The sequence below is a fragment of the Propithecus coquereli genome, unplaced genomic scaffold (genome assembly GCF_000956105.1).
Source record: "Propithecus coquereli isolate 6110/MARCELLA unplaced genomic scaffold, Pcoq_1.0 Scaffold580, whole genome shotgun sequence".
NCBI lineage: Eukaryota > Metazoa > Chordata > Mammalia > Primates > Indriidae > Propithecus > Propithecus coquereli.
Window position 1 is genome coordinate 1230666 of NW_012151730.1, and position 17646 is coordinate 1248311.

At 51.5% G+C, this 17646-nt stretch overlaps 1 protein-coding gene across 4 annotated transcripts in view; it reads right to left on the reverse strand.

Annotated features, from left to right (window-relative positions):
* The window catches only part of PCSK7 (proprotein convertase subtilisin/kexin type 7), a 24857-nt gene extending 7211 nt beyond the window's left edge, over positions 1-17646 (reverse strand). For 2 of the 4 annotated variants that reach the window (XM_012658336.1, XM_012658337.1), the window contains exons 1-12: positions 17142-17225; positions 15497-15616; positions 14539-15018; positions 13724-13858; positions 12943-13108; positions 11786-11876; positions 10794-10848; positions 10194-10332; positions 8952-9052; positions 6203-6370; positions 5641-5748; positions 5034-5136 (exon numbers count right to left, since the gene is read on the reverse strand). In XM_012658336.1, the coding sequence (XP_012513790.1) occupies positions 5034-5136; positions 5641-5748; positions 6203-6370; positions 8952-9052; positions 10194-10332; positions 10794-10848; positions 11786-11876; positions 12943-13108; positions 13724-13858; positions 14539-15006 (1534 nt within the window). In that variant the 5' untranslated portion in view covers positions 15007-15018; positions 15497-15616; positions 17142-17225. Of the gene's footprint in view, positions 1-5033; positions 5137-5640; positions 5749-6202; positions 6371-8951; positions 9053-10193; positions 10333-10793; positions 10849-11785; positions 11877-12942; positions 13109-13723; positions 13859-14538; positions 15019-15265; positions 15292-15496; positions 15617-17141 lie in introns of those variants that run through there. The other 2 variants (XM_012658333.1, XM_012658335.1) reach the window with 2 other exon arrangements.

A 17646-nucleotide genomic window follows, 5' to 3' on the forward strand; every position in this document is an offset into this window, starting at 1 on the left:
GGCTAGAGTGCAGTGGCGTTATCATAGCTCACTGCAACCTCAAACTTTCAGGCTCAAGCGATCCTCCTGCCTCAGTTTCCAAAGTAGCTGGGACTACAGGTACGTGCCAACATGCCCACCTAACATTTTAATTTTCTGTAGAGACTAGGTCTTGCTATGTTGCCCAGGCTGGTCTCAAACTCCTGGCTTCAAGTGACCCTCCTGCCTTGACCTCCCAAAGTGCTAGGATTATAGGCATGAGCCACTGTGCCCAGTCTATAAATTTTTATTACAGAAAATTTCAGACCTATATAAAAGTTGAGAGAACAGATGTTCTCAACACCCAACTTCACTAATTATCAATATATGGCCAATATACTTGTTTCACTATGCCCAGATTCTATCAGGGAAATCCCCAGGCATCGTATCAGTTCATCAGTAAAGATTTCAGTATGTAAGGCCAGGCACAGTGGCTCACGCCTGTAATCCTAGCACTTTGGGAGGCTGAGGCAGGAGGATTGTTTCAGCTCAGGAGTTTTGAGACCAGCCTGAGCAAGAGTGAGACCCTGTCTCTACTAAAAATAGAAAAAAATGGTGGTGCTTGCCTGTAATCCCAGCTACTCAGGAGGCTGAGGCAGGAGGATCACTTGAGTCCAGGAGTTTGAGGTTGCTGTGAGCTAGGCTGATGCCACTGCACTCTAGTCAGGGCAACACGGCAAGACTTTGTCTCAAAATGAAAAAGAGATTTCAGTATGCATTTCTAAAAGATAAGGTCCTGAGAATCTCTTTGATTCCTTTCCTTCTCCCTTACTGCTAACATCAATTGGTGACAATCTCTCTGAAAGGCTCCTGCGGCCTTCAAGATGAAGCCCAAATTCCCTACCATGGTGTACATGGTTCTACCTGGCATGGCCACCTCCAGTTTCAGGTCCTCCTCTTCCCCTGCACCCCATTCTCCAGCCATACCGAATTACTTGCAGCTCCCTGGAGACACCATCAACTTTGTACCTGTTGTTCCTGCTACCTGATGTCCATTTCCTCGCCTTTCCTCCTGGTTAGCTTATATGGTAAAACTCAGGGCAGTCACCAATTTGAGAACCCTTCCCTGTCTTCTCCACTGGTAGAAGACGTCTCTGAGGTGCTCTCAAAGCACCTGTGCTGTCTCTGTTGCAATGTGTACAACATCGTACCAAACCGCAAACTGGGCTGTCTTCCCTACCAGACTGTGAGCTCTTCGAGGGCGGGAATCATGTCTTATCTCTGAACCCCCAGAATTTCATACAGTGCCTGGGATGAAGTAGGTCTCATATATTTGTAGGATGAAGTAGGTCTCATATATTTGTAGAATGAATGAGTGAATCAATCAATCAAGAGATACTTCAGAGAAAAAAATGAAAAGACTAAATTGCAAGGGAAAAGCCCGGGGAAGACCTAGGGAGAAGCAAGGAATACAGAGGGATTGAAATGCCAGAGTTTCAAGTTTGGGGGCCTAGGGAACGGTAATGGCACTGACATAAATGGGAGAAACTTGGAAAGCAGGCTGGCTTTTGAGAAGTGATAATGAGATCTAAAATTTTGTATGTGTTAAATGCAATGTATTGATAGAATATCAACCACACAGAGTGATTTAGGATGAGAAAGATGAAGGAAAATATTTATGGCATAGCTGGAGGAGAGCACTGATGTGGCAGGGAGGTGGCTTACAGGAGAGTAAATGACATGTTATGGAACACTATAGAACAGAATAGAATCCAAAAGGGAACCCAATCCAAAAAGGAGTGCTTGGCACACAAAAAGCACTCAAGTCTTAGCTGATGTCCTCATCTTATTATTTGGCCTTTGGTAAATTGGGGTTTTTTCCAACTCTCACCCTCTGTCCCAGAAGCCAGGGCTCTATCTGCCCACAATCTTGTGGAAGCTATTTTATGAAAATCTCTATCCTTCTCGCCAGTGAGGGATCAGAATAAGAGAGTTCGATCTAGGAATCATTTGTGGAGAGGTGGTAGCTGAGGTCATAAACACAGCTGCACGGTCGCAGAAGAGAACATAGAATGAGGAAAAAAGGGTCATGGAATGAGTCCTAGAAGACACTTGCAGTTCAAGAGGAGCTAAGGAGCAAACAAAGGAAACAGGGACCTCAGGCAGAGAGGCCAGAAGAGGGCTACGGAGCAAAGGCAGTCAGTCGCACAGGTCAGCAGGGGGCAGAGGTTGCAGCAGAGCCTCACTAATGGGGTCGGAGGGGCAAGAAGAAGGAAGCAGCTCCTGGCCCAGATCCGGAAAGGGGCACTGTGAGTCATGAAGGAAGTCCTCGGTGGCAGAGCAGGTGTGTGATGACAGTGAGCAACTGCCCGTTAATTCGTGTGAAAAGGTTGCGGGTTGAAGGGTAGCAGGGGTTTTAATTTGAAGGCAGAAGGAAGATCAGTATAGAGGCAAATGGTGGGTTGCAGAGGGAAGGTGTGGAGAGGGGCAGGAACAGGAGACGCAGCACAGGCGGAGGGTCGGCCAGTAGACCAGACTGCCAATAAGGACGGAAGGACAGCGCAAGGGGGCGTTCAGCAGTCTCCTGATACATGCGCGCTCTGTGTATGAGACACTCCTCCCAAAGCTCCACTCTCCCTCCTCCCCTTGGGTAGAGATTTCAGACCCAGTGTCAGGATCTAAAACACCAAGGGGCCTCAGTCCCCTTTCCCTCACAGCCTCCTGTCAGTGGGAGAAAGAAACACCTGTCTGCTCTTCGGCTGTGCTGCTCAAAGTGGTAGCCATTAGCCACAGGTGGCTATTGAAATTTAAATTAATTATAATTAAATAAAATTAAGTTCCTCAATCACACTAGCCACCAATTTAATTATTATTATTATTTATTATTTATTTTTTTTGACACAGAGTCTCACTCTGTTGCCCAGGCTAGAGTGCCATAGCGTCAGCCTAGCTCACAGCAACCTCAAACTCCTAGGCTCAAGTGATCCTCCTGCCTCAGCCTCCCAAGTAGCTGAGACTACAGGCATGCGCCACCATGCCCGGCTAATTTTTTCTATTTTTAGTAGAGATGCGGTCTCCCTCTTGCTCAGGCTGGTCTTGATCTCCTGAGCTCAAGCGATCCTCTCGCCTTGGCCTCCCAGAGTGCTAGGATTACAGGCATGAGCCACTGCGCCCAGCTGACTAGCCACCATTTAAACGTTCAATAGACTCAGAGGGCTAGTGGTCACTGAGTCGAGCAGCACAGATACAGAACCTTTCCATCACTGCGGGATGTCCTATGAGAAAATGCTGCTTACAAGTTTTAGAGGTATTTCACCTCCTCTTCTTAGGGATGTTTGGCTCTCTCTGCCTTAAAAAAATTTAACTTTCCAGCTCCTAGACACTGAATCAACCAGGTGCTGGCGGAAAAAGACTATCGCTTGGCTGTGGGAGGAGGAGTTTCTTCATGGTCTCGGACTGAGATGCTCAACTCTCTATTAACTGGACTTACTTCCCTCAACTTCCAAGCAGGCCCACAAGCCTATCCCTTCTGCTGTGTCTGCTCGGGAGTAAATGTAGCCATGTCAGAGGAGAAGACACCTTGGCTGGCCTCTGCAATCGACAGCAGTCCTGCCTGCTGCCCTCCAAATAGGCGAAGGGCTCCAGCAGCCAAACACCCCGAATCTTCCCCTCCCTTCTCTTAATCCTGCTCTCTGCACTAGACCACCTCCCACTCTTCCCCATCCAGGGCAAGCTGTCCTTCTTTCTCCTGCTTCCTAGTGACAAGCAAGCAGTTGCCAGATGCCTCAATACCTAGGGAAGTTCTTCAGATATTCTGGTTAGTGGGAAGCAGAGGATGACAAAGCTGGAAAGGATCCTAATCCTCTAAGGTGACTCCCTCGCTTGACAGATGCGACCAGCTGGGAGGCAAGTAAAAGGACACACTATCTCCAAGACACGCGAGCGCAGAGCCAGGGGGTTCCGACCGAACTGCATTCCTGGGAACGTTTTTGAACTTCCCTGCCTTGGCTGATGCTTTATGCCCTTTCCAAGATAACATTCCTTTTACGGACAATGCAATGACTGGGCCCATGGGTTTCACTCCACGTGGAGGGAAACTGGGCGAGTGCTGGATGTGGTTACGGAGAGAGACAACTCGGCTCTTCCCCATGAAACTTTCAGAGGGCAGTGCCCCTGCCCTCCCTTTCTGCGTGGCCTTCTTTGGCCATTCCTTCTCCCGCTGTGGCTCTTGTTTGATCACTTCCTAAGAGGATAGGAAAAGTGAGGACAGAGTTCTGGTTTGGGCACTAAGCATGACATGCTTCAACCTTCACAAAAAGTAGTTCATAACTCTGCATGTCAAACTTACTCAAGGGAAAAAAAAATCCCCCAAGGAGCTTGATGTAGGGAACGCTCTGGGAAACGTGCCGATGGAGGACCCTCTGGCACAAGCGTCCGATTCGGCGTCCCTCTTCTCGGGGAGGGGCTTCCGCCTCTGTGCTCAACGTAAAACCAGATCGCTGACCTTGAAGATACTCCCCCCGCCACCCTTCAGACAATCCCGGTGACCCTGGGCACCAGGGAGCTGGGGACAGAGGACGGTCACTGAAGTCTAGGGAGACCTCTACAGACGCTCTGTCCCACTCCCAACAGACCGCATCTGACTCTCTGCTAGAAAAGCCCGAGAATCAAAGGAAGAAATTCCCAACCCTTTCATTTCATCCAAAGGCCAATGGGCTGAATAGAGTTCTCTGGCAAGATCTTAGCGTGGAAGTCACAGGAACTCCTTTCAACTCTCGCCTGGTCTCCCAAGTCCCAGCCCCACTCTTCCCACCCGCCGTTCTCGTGGTTGCTTAGTGGATCCTTTTCACTGCTAGTAACTCAGGAGAAAGGTCTTGCTTAAGCAGCCAGGGGGCCAGCCAACTCAGAAGCAGCAACATGTCCTAAAATGGTCAAAGAAAACTCCACAGGTTTGGCTGGAGCTCAGCTCCTGAAGGAAGGGGGAAGAGTCCGGCAGGGAGGATGAGTTTGGCATCCCCATCGCCCCGCCCCAAACCTCAGGCCTAAGATTAACCCCCTGGGTGCTGACTACTTACCATTCCACAGGACCTCCAGCGAGCGGGGGGACTGCGGAATAGCCTTGTTCTCTTTTAACACGGGACCGACGTACGATGCTAAGTAAGGGACAGATGTCCAGATCTGTTAAAGGAAAGTGGGGGCATGGGAAATTAACAAACAAGACTGATCAACTCACATTCTCACGAGCACACAACACACACATACACTCCTGTCAATACGATCTCTAAGGTCTAACCCTTGCTTTACTGTTCCTCTCCTCATCACCTTCTTCTACTCCAGAGGCTCCTGCTGACACCCTGGAATACTCCTGTGGCACCAAACCAAGGAACCGGAGGAAATGGCTGTGTCCAGGGTGGAAGATGAGAACCAGAGCACCCTGAGAGTCCCAAGCTATACTCGGGTCCCATTTACTCTCTACTATTAATAATAGCTTGGAAACTTCAATCACAGTATCAAGCCTGCTTTTGCATTGGTAAAATGGATATCAGCTGGGTGAGGGTAAAGGTGGTCAGATAAATGAAATGAACATTCATCAGGCACCTGCAATGTGCCAGGCAATGTTTCAGGCATTCAGCCCCCTCCCTTGGTCACTCCACACAGGGCACCCTGCCAACACCCATTCACCTTGGCTGCATTAACGAGCCTCCAAGCATTGAGCAGGCCGAAACCATGCTGGTGGCTATGGCTGAAGCCTGCCTCGTTGGTGACCCAATCTGCATGGCGATCTTCATACTGAAAGGACAGAGGTCCTCGTTAGTCTCTTGCACTGCCAATGTAATCTCAACAACCTCACTCTGGTTTCCTGCTCACCCTGCTGGCTGATCTCGTCTAGACATTCCCACTGAGCCTACCAGGAATGGATTCCCCAAGGAAAGCTGGGACAAAAGGTCAAAGCCTATGATGTCACCACCCCACCCTAGTGGCTTGCTCCTAGAGAGGGAGCCAGAAGGCACAAGAGACAGCCCTGGCAGAGCTCTCCTTTGCAGGTAAAATGGCATCAGCAGAATAGGTACAAATGAGTTTAGGTCTGTGGTCTTGGTGGGGTCCCCACACCTATTCTTTACACACACAACTCTGAAAGGGACTTGGTGCGTAACATTTGGGACATTTAGAAAGTGAAGCCTCCTGATACCTGAACTCGGGGGCAGGCTAGGCCAGGCCACTTGTCCACCTGTTGGTATCTCACCTGGGTGGCTGTGAAGACAATGATGTGCTGGACGTCGCGCCATGTGAGGCAGGGCCGCACCTGGAGCATTAAGGCTATCATGCCGGCTGCCAGAGGTGCTGCGGCTGAAGTCCCTGTGTGGCCCTCAGTGCAGCCAGTGCCCTTCTGAAGATCCCAGTCAGTGGTCACCTGGGAAGTGGAATGGGTGGGGAGGTGGGTCAGAGACTGAGTTCCAAGGTGCTGTGCAGTGAGGGGTACAGAACGAGTCTCTCAGGTGCACCCTTCCTTTGTTAGAGCTGAATCTTTGACCAGAGGGGGACCTGCTAGCAGGGCAGGACAAAGGAGATCCTTAATCCTTCTGCCCTCCTAAGAGAACATCTGGAGAATGAAGATAATGATGATAAGAATGAAAGTCACTTCTGAGGGTGCGATTGTGGGGAAAGAGAGGGAGACGTGGGTGGGCGCCAGTGCAGACAACAGGTTCCTGAGTCTTGCTCCTCTAATATTCTTGCTCCCATTCCCAGGTTCTCCTTCCCAACCCCCGCAACTAAGCTAGACAGAGGAAGTGACCAAGGGAGCTACTGGGCCCCAGCTGGAGCTGGGACAACAGCGACAGCACCATTCAAGGAAATCCAACTTGGCAGCTAGCGACAGGGGCTAGAGTGACCTCGGTACAACCACAGGGAGTGTGTTCCCAGGGAGAGAACTGTGTCCTTGCCCACCCCAGGCTTGGCAATGGGCTATCTACACGGCCTGCCCACGCTCTCTATGGCCCTAGACAGGACAAGCTGTCTCACTGTACCAGGCGGGTGCCCTGAGTCCCCCTTCTCTACCTGTAGTTCTGAGGTGGGAGGCGCGAGTGGGGGAGAGGGAGATGTCATCTGTCTGGCATCAAGCTCTTTCAGGCTTTCATCAACCCTGGAGACTCAGAAGGTTTAGCTGGGGGTGGGGGCCCTGCCTGAATCTGCTCCACTGCGTGGCACTTGGATCCTTGGCACATGGTGCCGGCGCTAAGTTCAGAGAATTGCTTTCTTCCAAACATGTCTTCTGGGCTGGACACCAGGGTGTCAACTTCTGCCAAGAGCTGCCCTTTCTCCATTGTCCTCACTGCTTCCCTCCAGCTGTTACAGCAGCTGCCAAGAGATGTAATTTTCACCCAGATATCGTACACTCCCAGGAAAAAAGGGAAAAACTCTCTCCAAGTTGTAGTCTCAACGAGAGTGGGAAGCCTGGTCCATGCCAGGCAGCAGATTGATTTTTCTTTCCTGTTACGGAAAACAGCCTCCCAGTGACAGTCTAGTGTGCAGCTGGGAGGCCCATGAATTTGCCTATGGTGGCAGGAGCCCCGAGCAGGCATTGCGAAGTCCAGAGCGGCTCCCCCAGGCAGCCAAATGGTGGGAAGCATATGCCCCTGGCCTCTGCCCTCAGAAAGACAGCTCCACCCGTCTGCCCTGGTCATTGAGTAGAAACTGGCACCAGGTTTCCAATGCAAGGACATTCCAAGGGTGGAAACTTGGCTAAGTAAATGCTCTTTTCATTTCTGGACAAACTACAGTTCAGATGGAAGGTGGGGGTGGGAGAGAGCTGAGTTAGGAGGAGAAAAGCCAGGTACTGCAGAGCAAGAGTGACAATCGTGTTAGAGAGACTTCTTAGGTTCCTGGCTGGGGCAGGGGCAAGCTTGGTTCCCCTGAATTTTACCAGGGGGTGAAGCGTACGGCATGTTCCTGCTTGTCGTCCTAAGCCAGCGGGGCCCGGGGTGGGGTGCCCTCTGTGCAGAGCCCAGCCTGCTGAGCAAAGCCTCTCTGGCCTTTCCACTTTAGTCCACTCCCGTTTCTCTTCTCCCCAGAGCGGGGGAAGAAGGGAGTCGGGGTCAGCTGGCACAGAGCCTTGGAACATTGTGTAGACCAGAAGTCATTTATTGGCATAACAAAATTTCAGTTTTGGAAAATAAATTTGACCCAGCAGGAAGACAAAGCAGCCCAATTCCCAATGGCTCTGGAGAGACCTCCCAACTCAGCCACTGGAGAAATCTGACACCACCTGGCTCTAGCCCAGCTCTTGCCTGGAGCCTCCTAACCCCATATGACACTACTATGGGCAATAGGGACAGGGACAGAGCTCTAAGATGATGGTCCAGACACCTGGCCTAAACCTGCTAGGATAGAGCTAAGTCCAGCTAGGTGAAGGCAACAGCCCCTGAATTCTTTAACTGGTTCCACGGGGGGGGAGGCGCTCCACTGCTGTGCGCTGATCTCGTTTGCTATGACTCCAAGTATAGCTCTAGAGAAAGAGCTCTCTCTCGTGTTGACATGAGACATTCCCCTGACTCCTTTTCCTGCCCATCCCATAAAAACAACCACTAGCTTTACTCCTGAAGATAAACATGACCAGAACTCACAGTTTTTATCTAAGGGCTGAAGAGCAATGGAATGATGATTTCTTTTTTTTAAGTCCACAGAAATTAGCAAAAGCCCAAATTCTACCAAAGGAAGACATTTCGAAAAAGTTGTTTAACGAACGTGACACTTAGTTTCTGTAAGTATATTTGTCCTAATTCAAAAATTTTAAGACAAAAACCACATCCACAGATTTATCCAGAGTCCTCAGGTCGGTTCTCCCAACAGTGGCATGCCTTCAGAGACACACATCTGCTGGGGAGGTGGCACCTGCCCACTAGGACAGGGAAGCAGGGGACACAGACATGCCGCGAAGCCTGCCATGTGATGTCTTGGGACAGGGGCAGGGTGTGCAGGGCCAGGGAGACACTTACGATGCTCCGGAGCATCTTGTCCCCACCACTGAAGGTGACCGCCAGCATAGAGGCACACTCCTCTGCATAGAACGGCATGCGACCCTCCTCATCCACAGCACCTAGAGACACAGGAGGGAAATGGTAGCTGAATGAGGATGGGGTCCTGCGGCAGGGGCCTGATAATACCAGAGTCATCTTTGAGCTACCACCTGGGGGACTGTCCTGAGTTGAAACGTGATCTGAGTGCCCCAAGTCCCTCAATGTGTCCCAAATCTTCATCTGAACAGGCAGCTTCAAGCAGCAGAGAATATACTGTGCTCCGGTATCATTCTTTCAATAGGTTCTAGGGTAAAACCAGGGGCCTTCTACTTTTGTACCTACTTATTCATTCACGTGTTAATTTTTTTCAAAACTGATTAAGCATTTACTGTGAGTCACACACTGTGCTAGGCATCAAGGCCATATGGAAAAGGCCACAGCCCTGGTCTCAAGGAGCCTCTGGGCCAGGCGCAGTGGCTCACACCTATAATCCTAGCACTTTGGGAGGCAGAGGCGGAAGGATCACTTGAGGCCAGGAGTTTGAGACCAGCCTGAGCAATGTACCAATACCCTGTCTCTACAAAAAAATCAGAAAAATTAGCCAGGTGTGGTGGCACATGACTGTAGTCCTAGCTATTAGGGAGGCTGAGGCAGGAGGATCACTTGAGCCCAAGAGGTTGAGGCTATAGTGAGCTACGATCGTGCTATTACACTTTAGCCTGGGTGACAGAGCAAGACCCTGTCTCCTAAAAAAAAAAGAGAGAGCCTACAGTCCAGGTGGAAGTCAAGTAAGTAAATCAATACAGCTGGGTGGCAAAGACTCTGACTGGGAGCACAGGTGAGGGGCACTTAATTTAGGCTAGTGGGGACTTGGGGGAGGCTTTAAGCAGAAGGCAAGTGGCCCACAGAATGACAGGCCAGAGCAGAGGCTTAACCAGTTGTGGTGGGGTGGAGGTGGTGGTGATCTCCAGATGATGGGTTGAAGGTGTTCCCAGTGTATGGTGACATCTAAGGTAGTCCCAAGGTCCTTTGAGAGTAGGGCTAGTCCTATCTGAGCCCAAAGAGATGACTGTGCTCACATATTTAGACAGACACACTGAAGCTGGGGCGCACCAAGACATGCAATGTTCTCACTGAGTGACATGCATATACGCGCGCGCGCGCGCGCACACACACACACACACACACACACACACACACACAGCACTGTCAGATCACTACCTATGGTGACTGTGTAGATGGAGTTGGCGTAGCCATCGTAGTTGCAGTTGTCATTGTGCTGGCCCCCATTACCACTGGCTACCACAAAGATGCTCCCAAAGCCCTGGCGACCAGCAATCACCCCATGTTGCAAGGCAGCCTGAGGAGCAAAAATGTCAGGTATCAGTTGAGGAACTCATGGAAAGACCTCTACCTACCACACCCATCTCCCTCTCCATCCCTTCTAAAAAAAAGTTCAAAGGGCACTGGGCAGGGGGAAAGATTTAAAGATAGATAGGAGACAGGGTGGGAGGTTTTAGGTGAACAACATCTGATGGATGTACTCTGCTTATCAGGTGATAGGGTGGAGCCAGGACAAGACCAAAGGAAAACACTCTCAAAGCATTGCTCCATTTCCCTAAGAACTAGTGTCCCCCATGCTTCCTGCCCCCAAATTAGGCACACTCTTCCTAAAAGGAGGCAGCAGGGCTAGATGGCACATGTCTGGCACTGCAAACAGGGTGGGTGGGAAGAGGGACTGCCTTGTAGCAGTTCTCCTAGGACTGAATGAGGAGGGTGTCCCAGCTCTCTTAGAACTCCCTTTTCATGGAGTTCAGTTACCTTGCCAAGCTGATGTGGGCCATCCACTGTCTTTCCATCATCATCTGGTCCCCAGCTGTTAAGAAATACCCAGAGGGAAGGGGCAGAGCCAGGCTGTGGCTACCCACCCAGGGCCTCCCAGTCTCAGCCGGCCACCCTTCTGTCTGCAGCTCTTTCCCTCCTCCCAAGGGTTCCAGTTTAGGACTCCCATGATTAAAGACATGGGGTTCAAAGGTCCATCCCTTCTCCAAAGTAGAAAACAGAAGTCTGTGCTAAGGTTTTTCTTTTCCTTGGACGTATCCCTAGTTTAGGACCATGTTTTCCTGCCCCTAAAAGTCCCTTTTCGGGTAGCAGGGAACAATACATAGTAGCAGAGAGGGACAGAGGCCACTCCTCTCCTGATCTAGGGATCTAGTGCTAGGCTTGATGGCAGAACACCTATGAAGGAATATCTATCTGTTTAAGTTCTTGGTTCTTAGGCTCAGGAGTTCTCTATCCTTTCTCTAAGAGGAAATGTACCCTGTGGAGAATGTCATGCATTTAAGGGAGATATTACTGCGGGAAAGAACAGGTGCCATCAATGCCACAGGGCTGCCCAACCCCAGTTCCTCTTTATCCTTCCCACCACAGCCATGACCTGAAGCTGCAGGTGCATACACGTAGGGTGGCAGGGATTGGTGCTGGGTATTCAGCTTCCTTGTGGTTGGAGAGGAAAGCCTACTTTCTCCCAGAGGCCTTATGAGTTTAGAAAACAAATACATGTGGCACGGGCTGGGGCTTCTCACGTGACAACCTGATTTCTGGGGTCACAGAAGCTTAGGATTGAGAACCTAGTGGCTAGAGATCTGGAGAAATGAGGGCAATGAGCTTACTAGCTGAACCCAGTGAGGGGATCACTGCTCAGGCCTGCCTGGGTCAGCCCATTTTGCAGGTCTTTTGGTGGCAGATTCATCCCAGGCGCTCTAGCCTCTTGCCCTCTCACCTGTTCTCCCTCACCCGCAGCTCCGCCTCACCTGCAGCTGTAGATGTCATTGATCTGGTAGTGCTTGTTGAACGCCACAGCCTCCATGCTGTCTGTGAGAGGTCCATCCAGCACCCGGATACCTAGGCAGCGAAGGCCACAGCAGCTCCTCACTAATGCTGGTCCCCTAGACCGGGAACTGCATGGTGGGGAGCCACATGTGGGAGACTTACTTTTCCCTGTATGCTTTTTTGCACCGTTTGACTTTTTATACCACGTATATGTATTACCTGTCCAAAAATACTTTTTAACATAATGCTGGAACTTAGACTTTAACAATCATGGGGTCTGGTGGGAGAGGCATAGAATGTAGGTACCAAGGTTCCCTTCTTACCTTCACTCTGAATCATATAAAACGCCTAGCATGGTGCTTGACACGGAAGATGTTCAATAACTGGTACTCATCACCATTGCTATTCTCATGGATGTCTAATTTTACCCTTTAAAATGGGTGGGTCACATCCTGGTGACCATGTAGGGACAAACGGGCTTTCAGAAGGGACTTGACCCTGAAGGTTCCTGGCGCCTTCTGTAGTTTCATTTACAGAGGGCTGCTGCCCTCTGCAGGAGTGTAAGAGGAACACAGTCAGCCCATTCATTCTGTAGGTTCCCGGGAATTAACCAGGAATCGCGAGGAGAGCTTCCCCACTCATTCCCTTCACCTTCTGCTTTGACGACAGAGACTGAGAGGCAAAGGAACCACAGAACCACCTCCAGTGGAGAACAGGGCTGCTCAGCTCTCCCGAAAGGATGAGAGCAGCCCATGACTGTCAGTAGGTCTGGGCACTGGAGAGTTAGGACATGCAAGAGCACAGCCACATACAGGGGATTATGGAGGAAGAACCAATGAGAAGGTACTTTATAGATTACTAAAATGCAAATATAATGGAGTCAAGTAAAAGGTCATTAATGGTCCACTCTTCTGTGTTTTATATAGGGGTCTGCAGCTAAAAAACATGTTCGAAACCTCACCGCACTGAAAAAATCATTGAACTGATTTGTCCTAAAGACACCTATTATAAACCTACCCTTGCTCTAGGCTATGTGTTGAGAGTGGGGTAAAGACATTTCAGTGTGGAAAGGGGGACAGGGAATGAAGACTGTGGTCACAGGAGCAGACTGCCAAGGCTGGACTCAAGCATGAGTTACCTGCTATGCGGCTCCCATAGGCCACGCCCACGGCACAGAAGCTGTTGTTGGGCACAGCAGCAATCTCTCCCGCACATCGGGTGCCATGGTGGTTGCCATTCTCAACGTCCGGGTGGGGCATGGGGTCAGGGTCATTAGAGTTGAGGTCATAGCTACCCTCAGGGCTCTGAAATATCGGGGGAGGGGGCAACATGTGGTCACTCACTGGTTAGAAGGGGTCAAATCCTAGTGCTCAGGGAGAGAAGGAACAGGGAGTTTGGGACTCCAAGACAGGGCAGCAAGCCCATCTTTCTCTGCAAACCACACGGGGTTCAAGATGTGGGCACAGAACTGGAGCAAAACTGAGAAGTACCACAGCTCCCAGCAAATCTCTCTCTTGCCTACTATAGGAATGTGCCCGCTGCTCCGTGGCTTGGGAAACCTGGATAAAAGAGGTTTATGGCTACCTAAAGGCCACACTTTAGAGAGGGGAAGGTACTCAGAACTTCAGTGGAGAGGAAAGTTGCCTACCGGGGCCACTCCCTACTCGCCAGAGAGGGAGCGGCAACAGGAAGCAGGAAGCACTGCCTGGGATTGCTCTCCCATGGGGTAGAGCCACCTGCGGTGCCTGCACTGCCTGTCTGGAATGCTGGCTGGGGCCACCGAGAGAAGACAGACATCATCCCACCTCCCAGGCCCTTTTCTTTGGCCCAAAGACCTCTAGGAAAGAGGACAAGACTGAGGCAACACCAAGAAGGAGGTAAGATGTGCAGGTGGGAGGGGTTGTTCCAGGGCCACTCACATAGTTGGGGGCGATATCCTGGATGGTGTGTTCCACTCCGTCATCCACCACCACCACCGTCACCCCTCGCCCAGTCACATTGCGCTCCCACACACCCGTCACGTTGATGTCCCTGCCAGGGCTCCGCCGGTTATACTGTAGCAAAGGGGGTGGGAATCCAGTGACACACAGCATGCCCCAGAGAGAGACGGAGTTAGAGCTGGCAGCCCCCTTTCACCCTTGGCCTCCACCAGAGAGCCAGACAGAGGCTGTAGATCAACCGAGCCAAGGAGGGGCACATGAGGGCTGTGTCACAGCCTTGGTCTCCAAGTCAGCATCAGTCACAGCTGACTTAGCATGAAATGGTGGCTAGGCTTAAGTGTTGGATGATGTAATTATTATGCCAGTGTTAGTTATCGCTTATGTAATAGTGTTTACCATGAGTCTTGCACTATTCTAAGTGCTTCTCATATATTAATCCACTTATCCTAATCGCAATTCTATGAGGTAGGTACTGTTACAATCTCCATTTTATAGATGGAGAAACTGAGGCACAGAGAGGTTAAGTAGCTTGCCCAAAGGCACACGCTAGTAGGTGGCAGAGCTGGAACCTGCGCCCAGGCACCCTGGCTGCAGTGCCCGTGCCTCAGGCACCGCAGAACACTGGCTCTCTAGCAGAGGGTAGAGGGGAGGCAGAGCGCAGGGGCAAAACATACCACAGAAATGTGCCCTCAGGCAAAGGATGGAGGCAACTGAGGAGTGATGCAGTCAGAAGCCCACTGAAGCACTAGACAGAACTACCCATCTGAAACTGAAAACTGCAGGGCTGGACTCACCAGGTGCCACTGCTGCGGGTACTTGGGGTCATTGAAGTGGACGCTGCGCTTGGCCCGCTTTAGCAGCCTCTGCTCTGAGTGCCAGCGCACAGTTTCATGCCGGGCCAGCACAGCTTCCGCCTGCTGCCGGATGGCCTCCACCTCCAGGGCCTGCCCACGCCCAGCTGGCTGGACCAAGAGGTAGTGCCCCCGGAGCTCTCCGATGCGTCCAGCATTCACCAGCCCTGCTGCGTGGGCCAAGGCATCTGCCTGCTGCTCCAGAGTCTCTTCTGCCCCCTCACCTTCCAGGCTGTCCAGATGCACAGCCCAGCTTAGCCCCCCTGGACCCTGGGCCTCAGGCCCACCTGTCCCTGCCAGGCACATGACCCAGGGAACCAGTAAGAAGAGCCCGGCTAATTCCAGCCAGAAGCAGGTGGGCAGGCCCAGGGGGGCATCCAAGTGTGGCACTCTCTGCCTCCCCTTCGGCATCAGAGCAGTAGGCTGCAGACAAAGAGGAAGGACATAAAAGACATAAAAGAGCTGGTAACTGTAGGAATCTGAGAGGGAGACTTTGAACCATCAGTGTGTTCCCCCTGGAAGTCCTCAATCCACTCCTTTTAAATTATTGAGTGTTCAATCCTCTCTTTTTGTTCACATTTATCCCTGACCAACAGGGACAAGACCCCAGATGGAGTGTGGGCCAGTACTGATCCCAGTGGGTGACCTCCCATAGCAATCCCCATCATACCAGATAATCCAGCAGAGAGGGTCCAGTTGCTCACAAGACACCACGCCCTTCCCCCTGCTGCCATGCACAGGGCTCAAAGTCATGCCACTCCCACAAATTACTGGCAGCATAAGACTGTTCTTTAGAAGAAGACCCTTCGCTCCTTTAAAGGGCACATAAATCTTTCCCCAGCAGATTCCTCAGTGCAGTTGTCCTCAGGGCTAACTCCCCACAAGGGGGCCCCATTCCCACCTGGACTCTACGTTAGGTTGAGCTCCTGGTCTGGCTAACCACGTCACACTCATCTTGTGCAAAGGGAGAAAAGGCATCACTTTCACTGTGAGTAGTGTTGACTCAGCGCAGGCTACAGACCTGGGGGACCCAAGAACAGGAGAAATAATGTCCCACCAAACCCGATGGAACAAGCAGAGGCTAGATGAACTTTAATACCAGTAACCAAAGAAACGTGATCAAGTGTCATTTCTAGGGATCTAAAACAGATCATAGACCAGAACAGAACTGGTATGGTAAGGCTAAATCAGTATAAAATCCAGAAACCCTACTTCTTGTGCTATCATGCCACCCTTTTTTCATTTTTCCCCCTGGAGGTCTAGTAGAGGACTTAACTGCTACCAAAATGTCTCCTGAGAAAATAAGTAACACACTTCCTGGAAGTCTAAGAGGTAGCTAACTTCCTGGTTCGTGTGTCTCCCAAGGATGCCAGGGGAAGTGAGAAGAGGCAGGAGGCAGGGGGAAAGCCAGAAAATGCCAATGAAACCGAACAGGCATCAAGGGCAAGCAGGAGAGAAGAAACGACTGGAAAACAGCACTAAAGAGCTACCCTGTAACCAGCTCAGCAGGTTGACTTCAAAGTGACGGCTCAGGCTCCAATCACCTAGGTTTGATAGAACCAGGTACTTGGTCTTAGGAATCCTCAAAGAAAAAAAGGGCCAAGTTGGAGCTGGTTGGCAACTGTGACAGGTGAATGGGGTGGCAGAACATGTGGTACCTATGTGTGGCTGGGCTCCTTTAAAAGCCTCTTCTCTCTACTAAGTCCACATGGGGGCAGGGCTTAGTACTGAGACACACACCCAGACAGATCCAACTCAAAGCATTCCAGAAAAATGGATATTTTACTGAAGACTCCATGTAGAGGGAGAGAACTTATGCCACCTAACATTTCCCTCTAAAAATCTCCATTCCATATCTCTTCTTCTCTTTTCTTCTTAAATTCCCAAACATATTCCCTCTCAAATCCCTCCCTGACCCCCAGCAGCCTCGACTGTCCCAAGATATTACTCTACTAAGTAAAAAAAAAAAAAAATCCTGTGACATAGCCAGATAATGACCCATCCAGACAGGCTCCTCCAGTCTCAAAAAATCCCACATTTCCGGAAGAAAGAGAAACCTGAGCTCTTTCTGTCTCCCAGCGGCAGAGCAGCACTTTTATTCCCAGGCTTCTGGGAAAGGAACCTTAAACACGTTCTGAAAGCAGATCTTAACCTCTCCTAACTGCTACGCCTCTCTTTACAGCTCTTAGTGGTCAAGGAAGAAAAAGAGTACGGGCAGCCCGGAGTCCAAGATTCTGCTCCCAAGCGACTGTCGTCCTCGCTGCCTTTACACCCAGCTCCTAGAAACCATGTTAGGTACAGGGGTCAGTCTCACCGATCCCCACCCCCTCCCCACGACCTCTACTGCTCCGTGCAATGTGCCCCTCTCCTCATTAGCACCGTATTATCCTGGAATCCAAGACCTTGAGGCCCCGTCCCCCTGGGTTCCCCCACTCCAGGACCGAAGGCTCCCTCTACGCAGCTCCCTCATCTTCAGACGCCGGCTCGCCCCGCTTCTGGGCTACCTGGACTTCCAGTGTCCAGCCCCTACCTAGTTCCCAACTCACCCGCCCGGCCGCAGCTGCCGCCGCCTCCCTGCGGAAACTCGCGGCTTCCCGGGAGCAGAGCAGCCAGTGACAGCAGCATCACTTCCGCCCCGGCGGCGCAGCCAATCAGCGGCGGGCCCCACGGGCCCGGGCCAACCCCGCGGGCCCCAGCAACGGGCGCCGGGGACCGGCTCCCGCGGGCGGCCTCAGTGGACAGAGGGCGTGCGGATTTGGCGGGCTTAAGTCGCGGAGCTCCACCGTCCCGAGGCCTCGGGGCATCTTCAACAGGGTCCCTCCCCGCAGGGTTCTTCTTCATGGCGTCCTCTGAAAAGGGCATCTCGGTGCCGACCTTTAAAAACATCTCGTTGCTCTTCTCTCTCTGACCGCCATGGCCTCGGCTCTCCCTGTAACCTCCCCAGAGGGTCTCCTGCCCCCACCAGGCCGCCTTCCTTCTCACGGTCGCATCTCTCTTCTTCCCTGCGCCCCTGGAGAGTCCTCTTGTGTCTCAGGGGTCTTCCGCCGCATC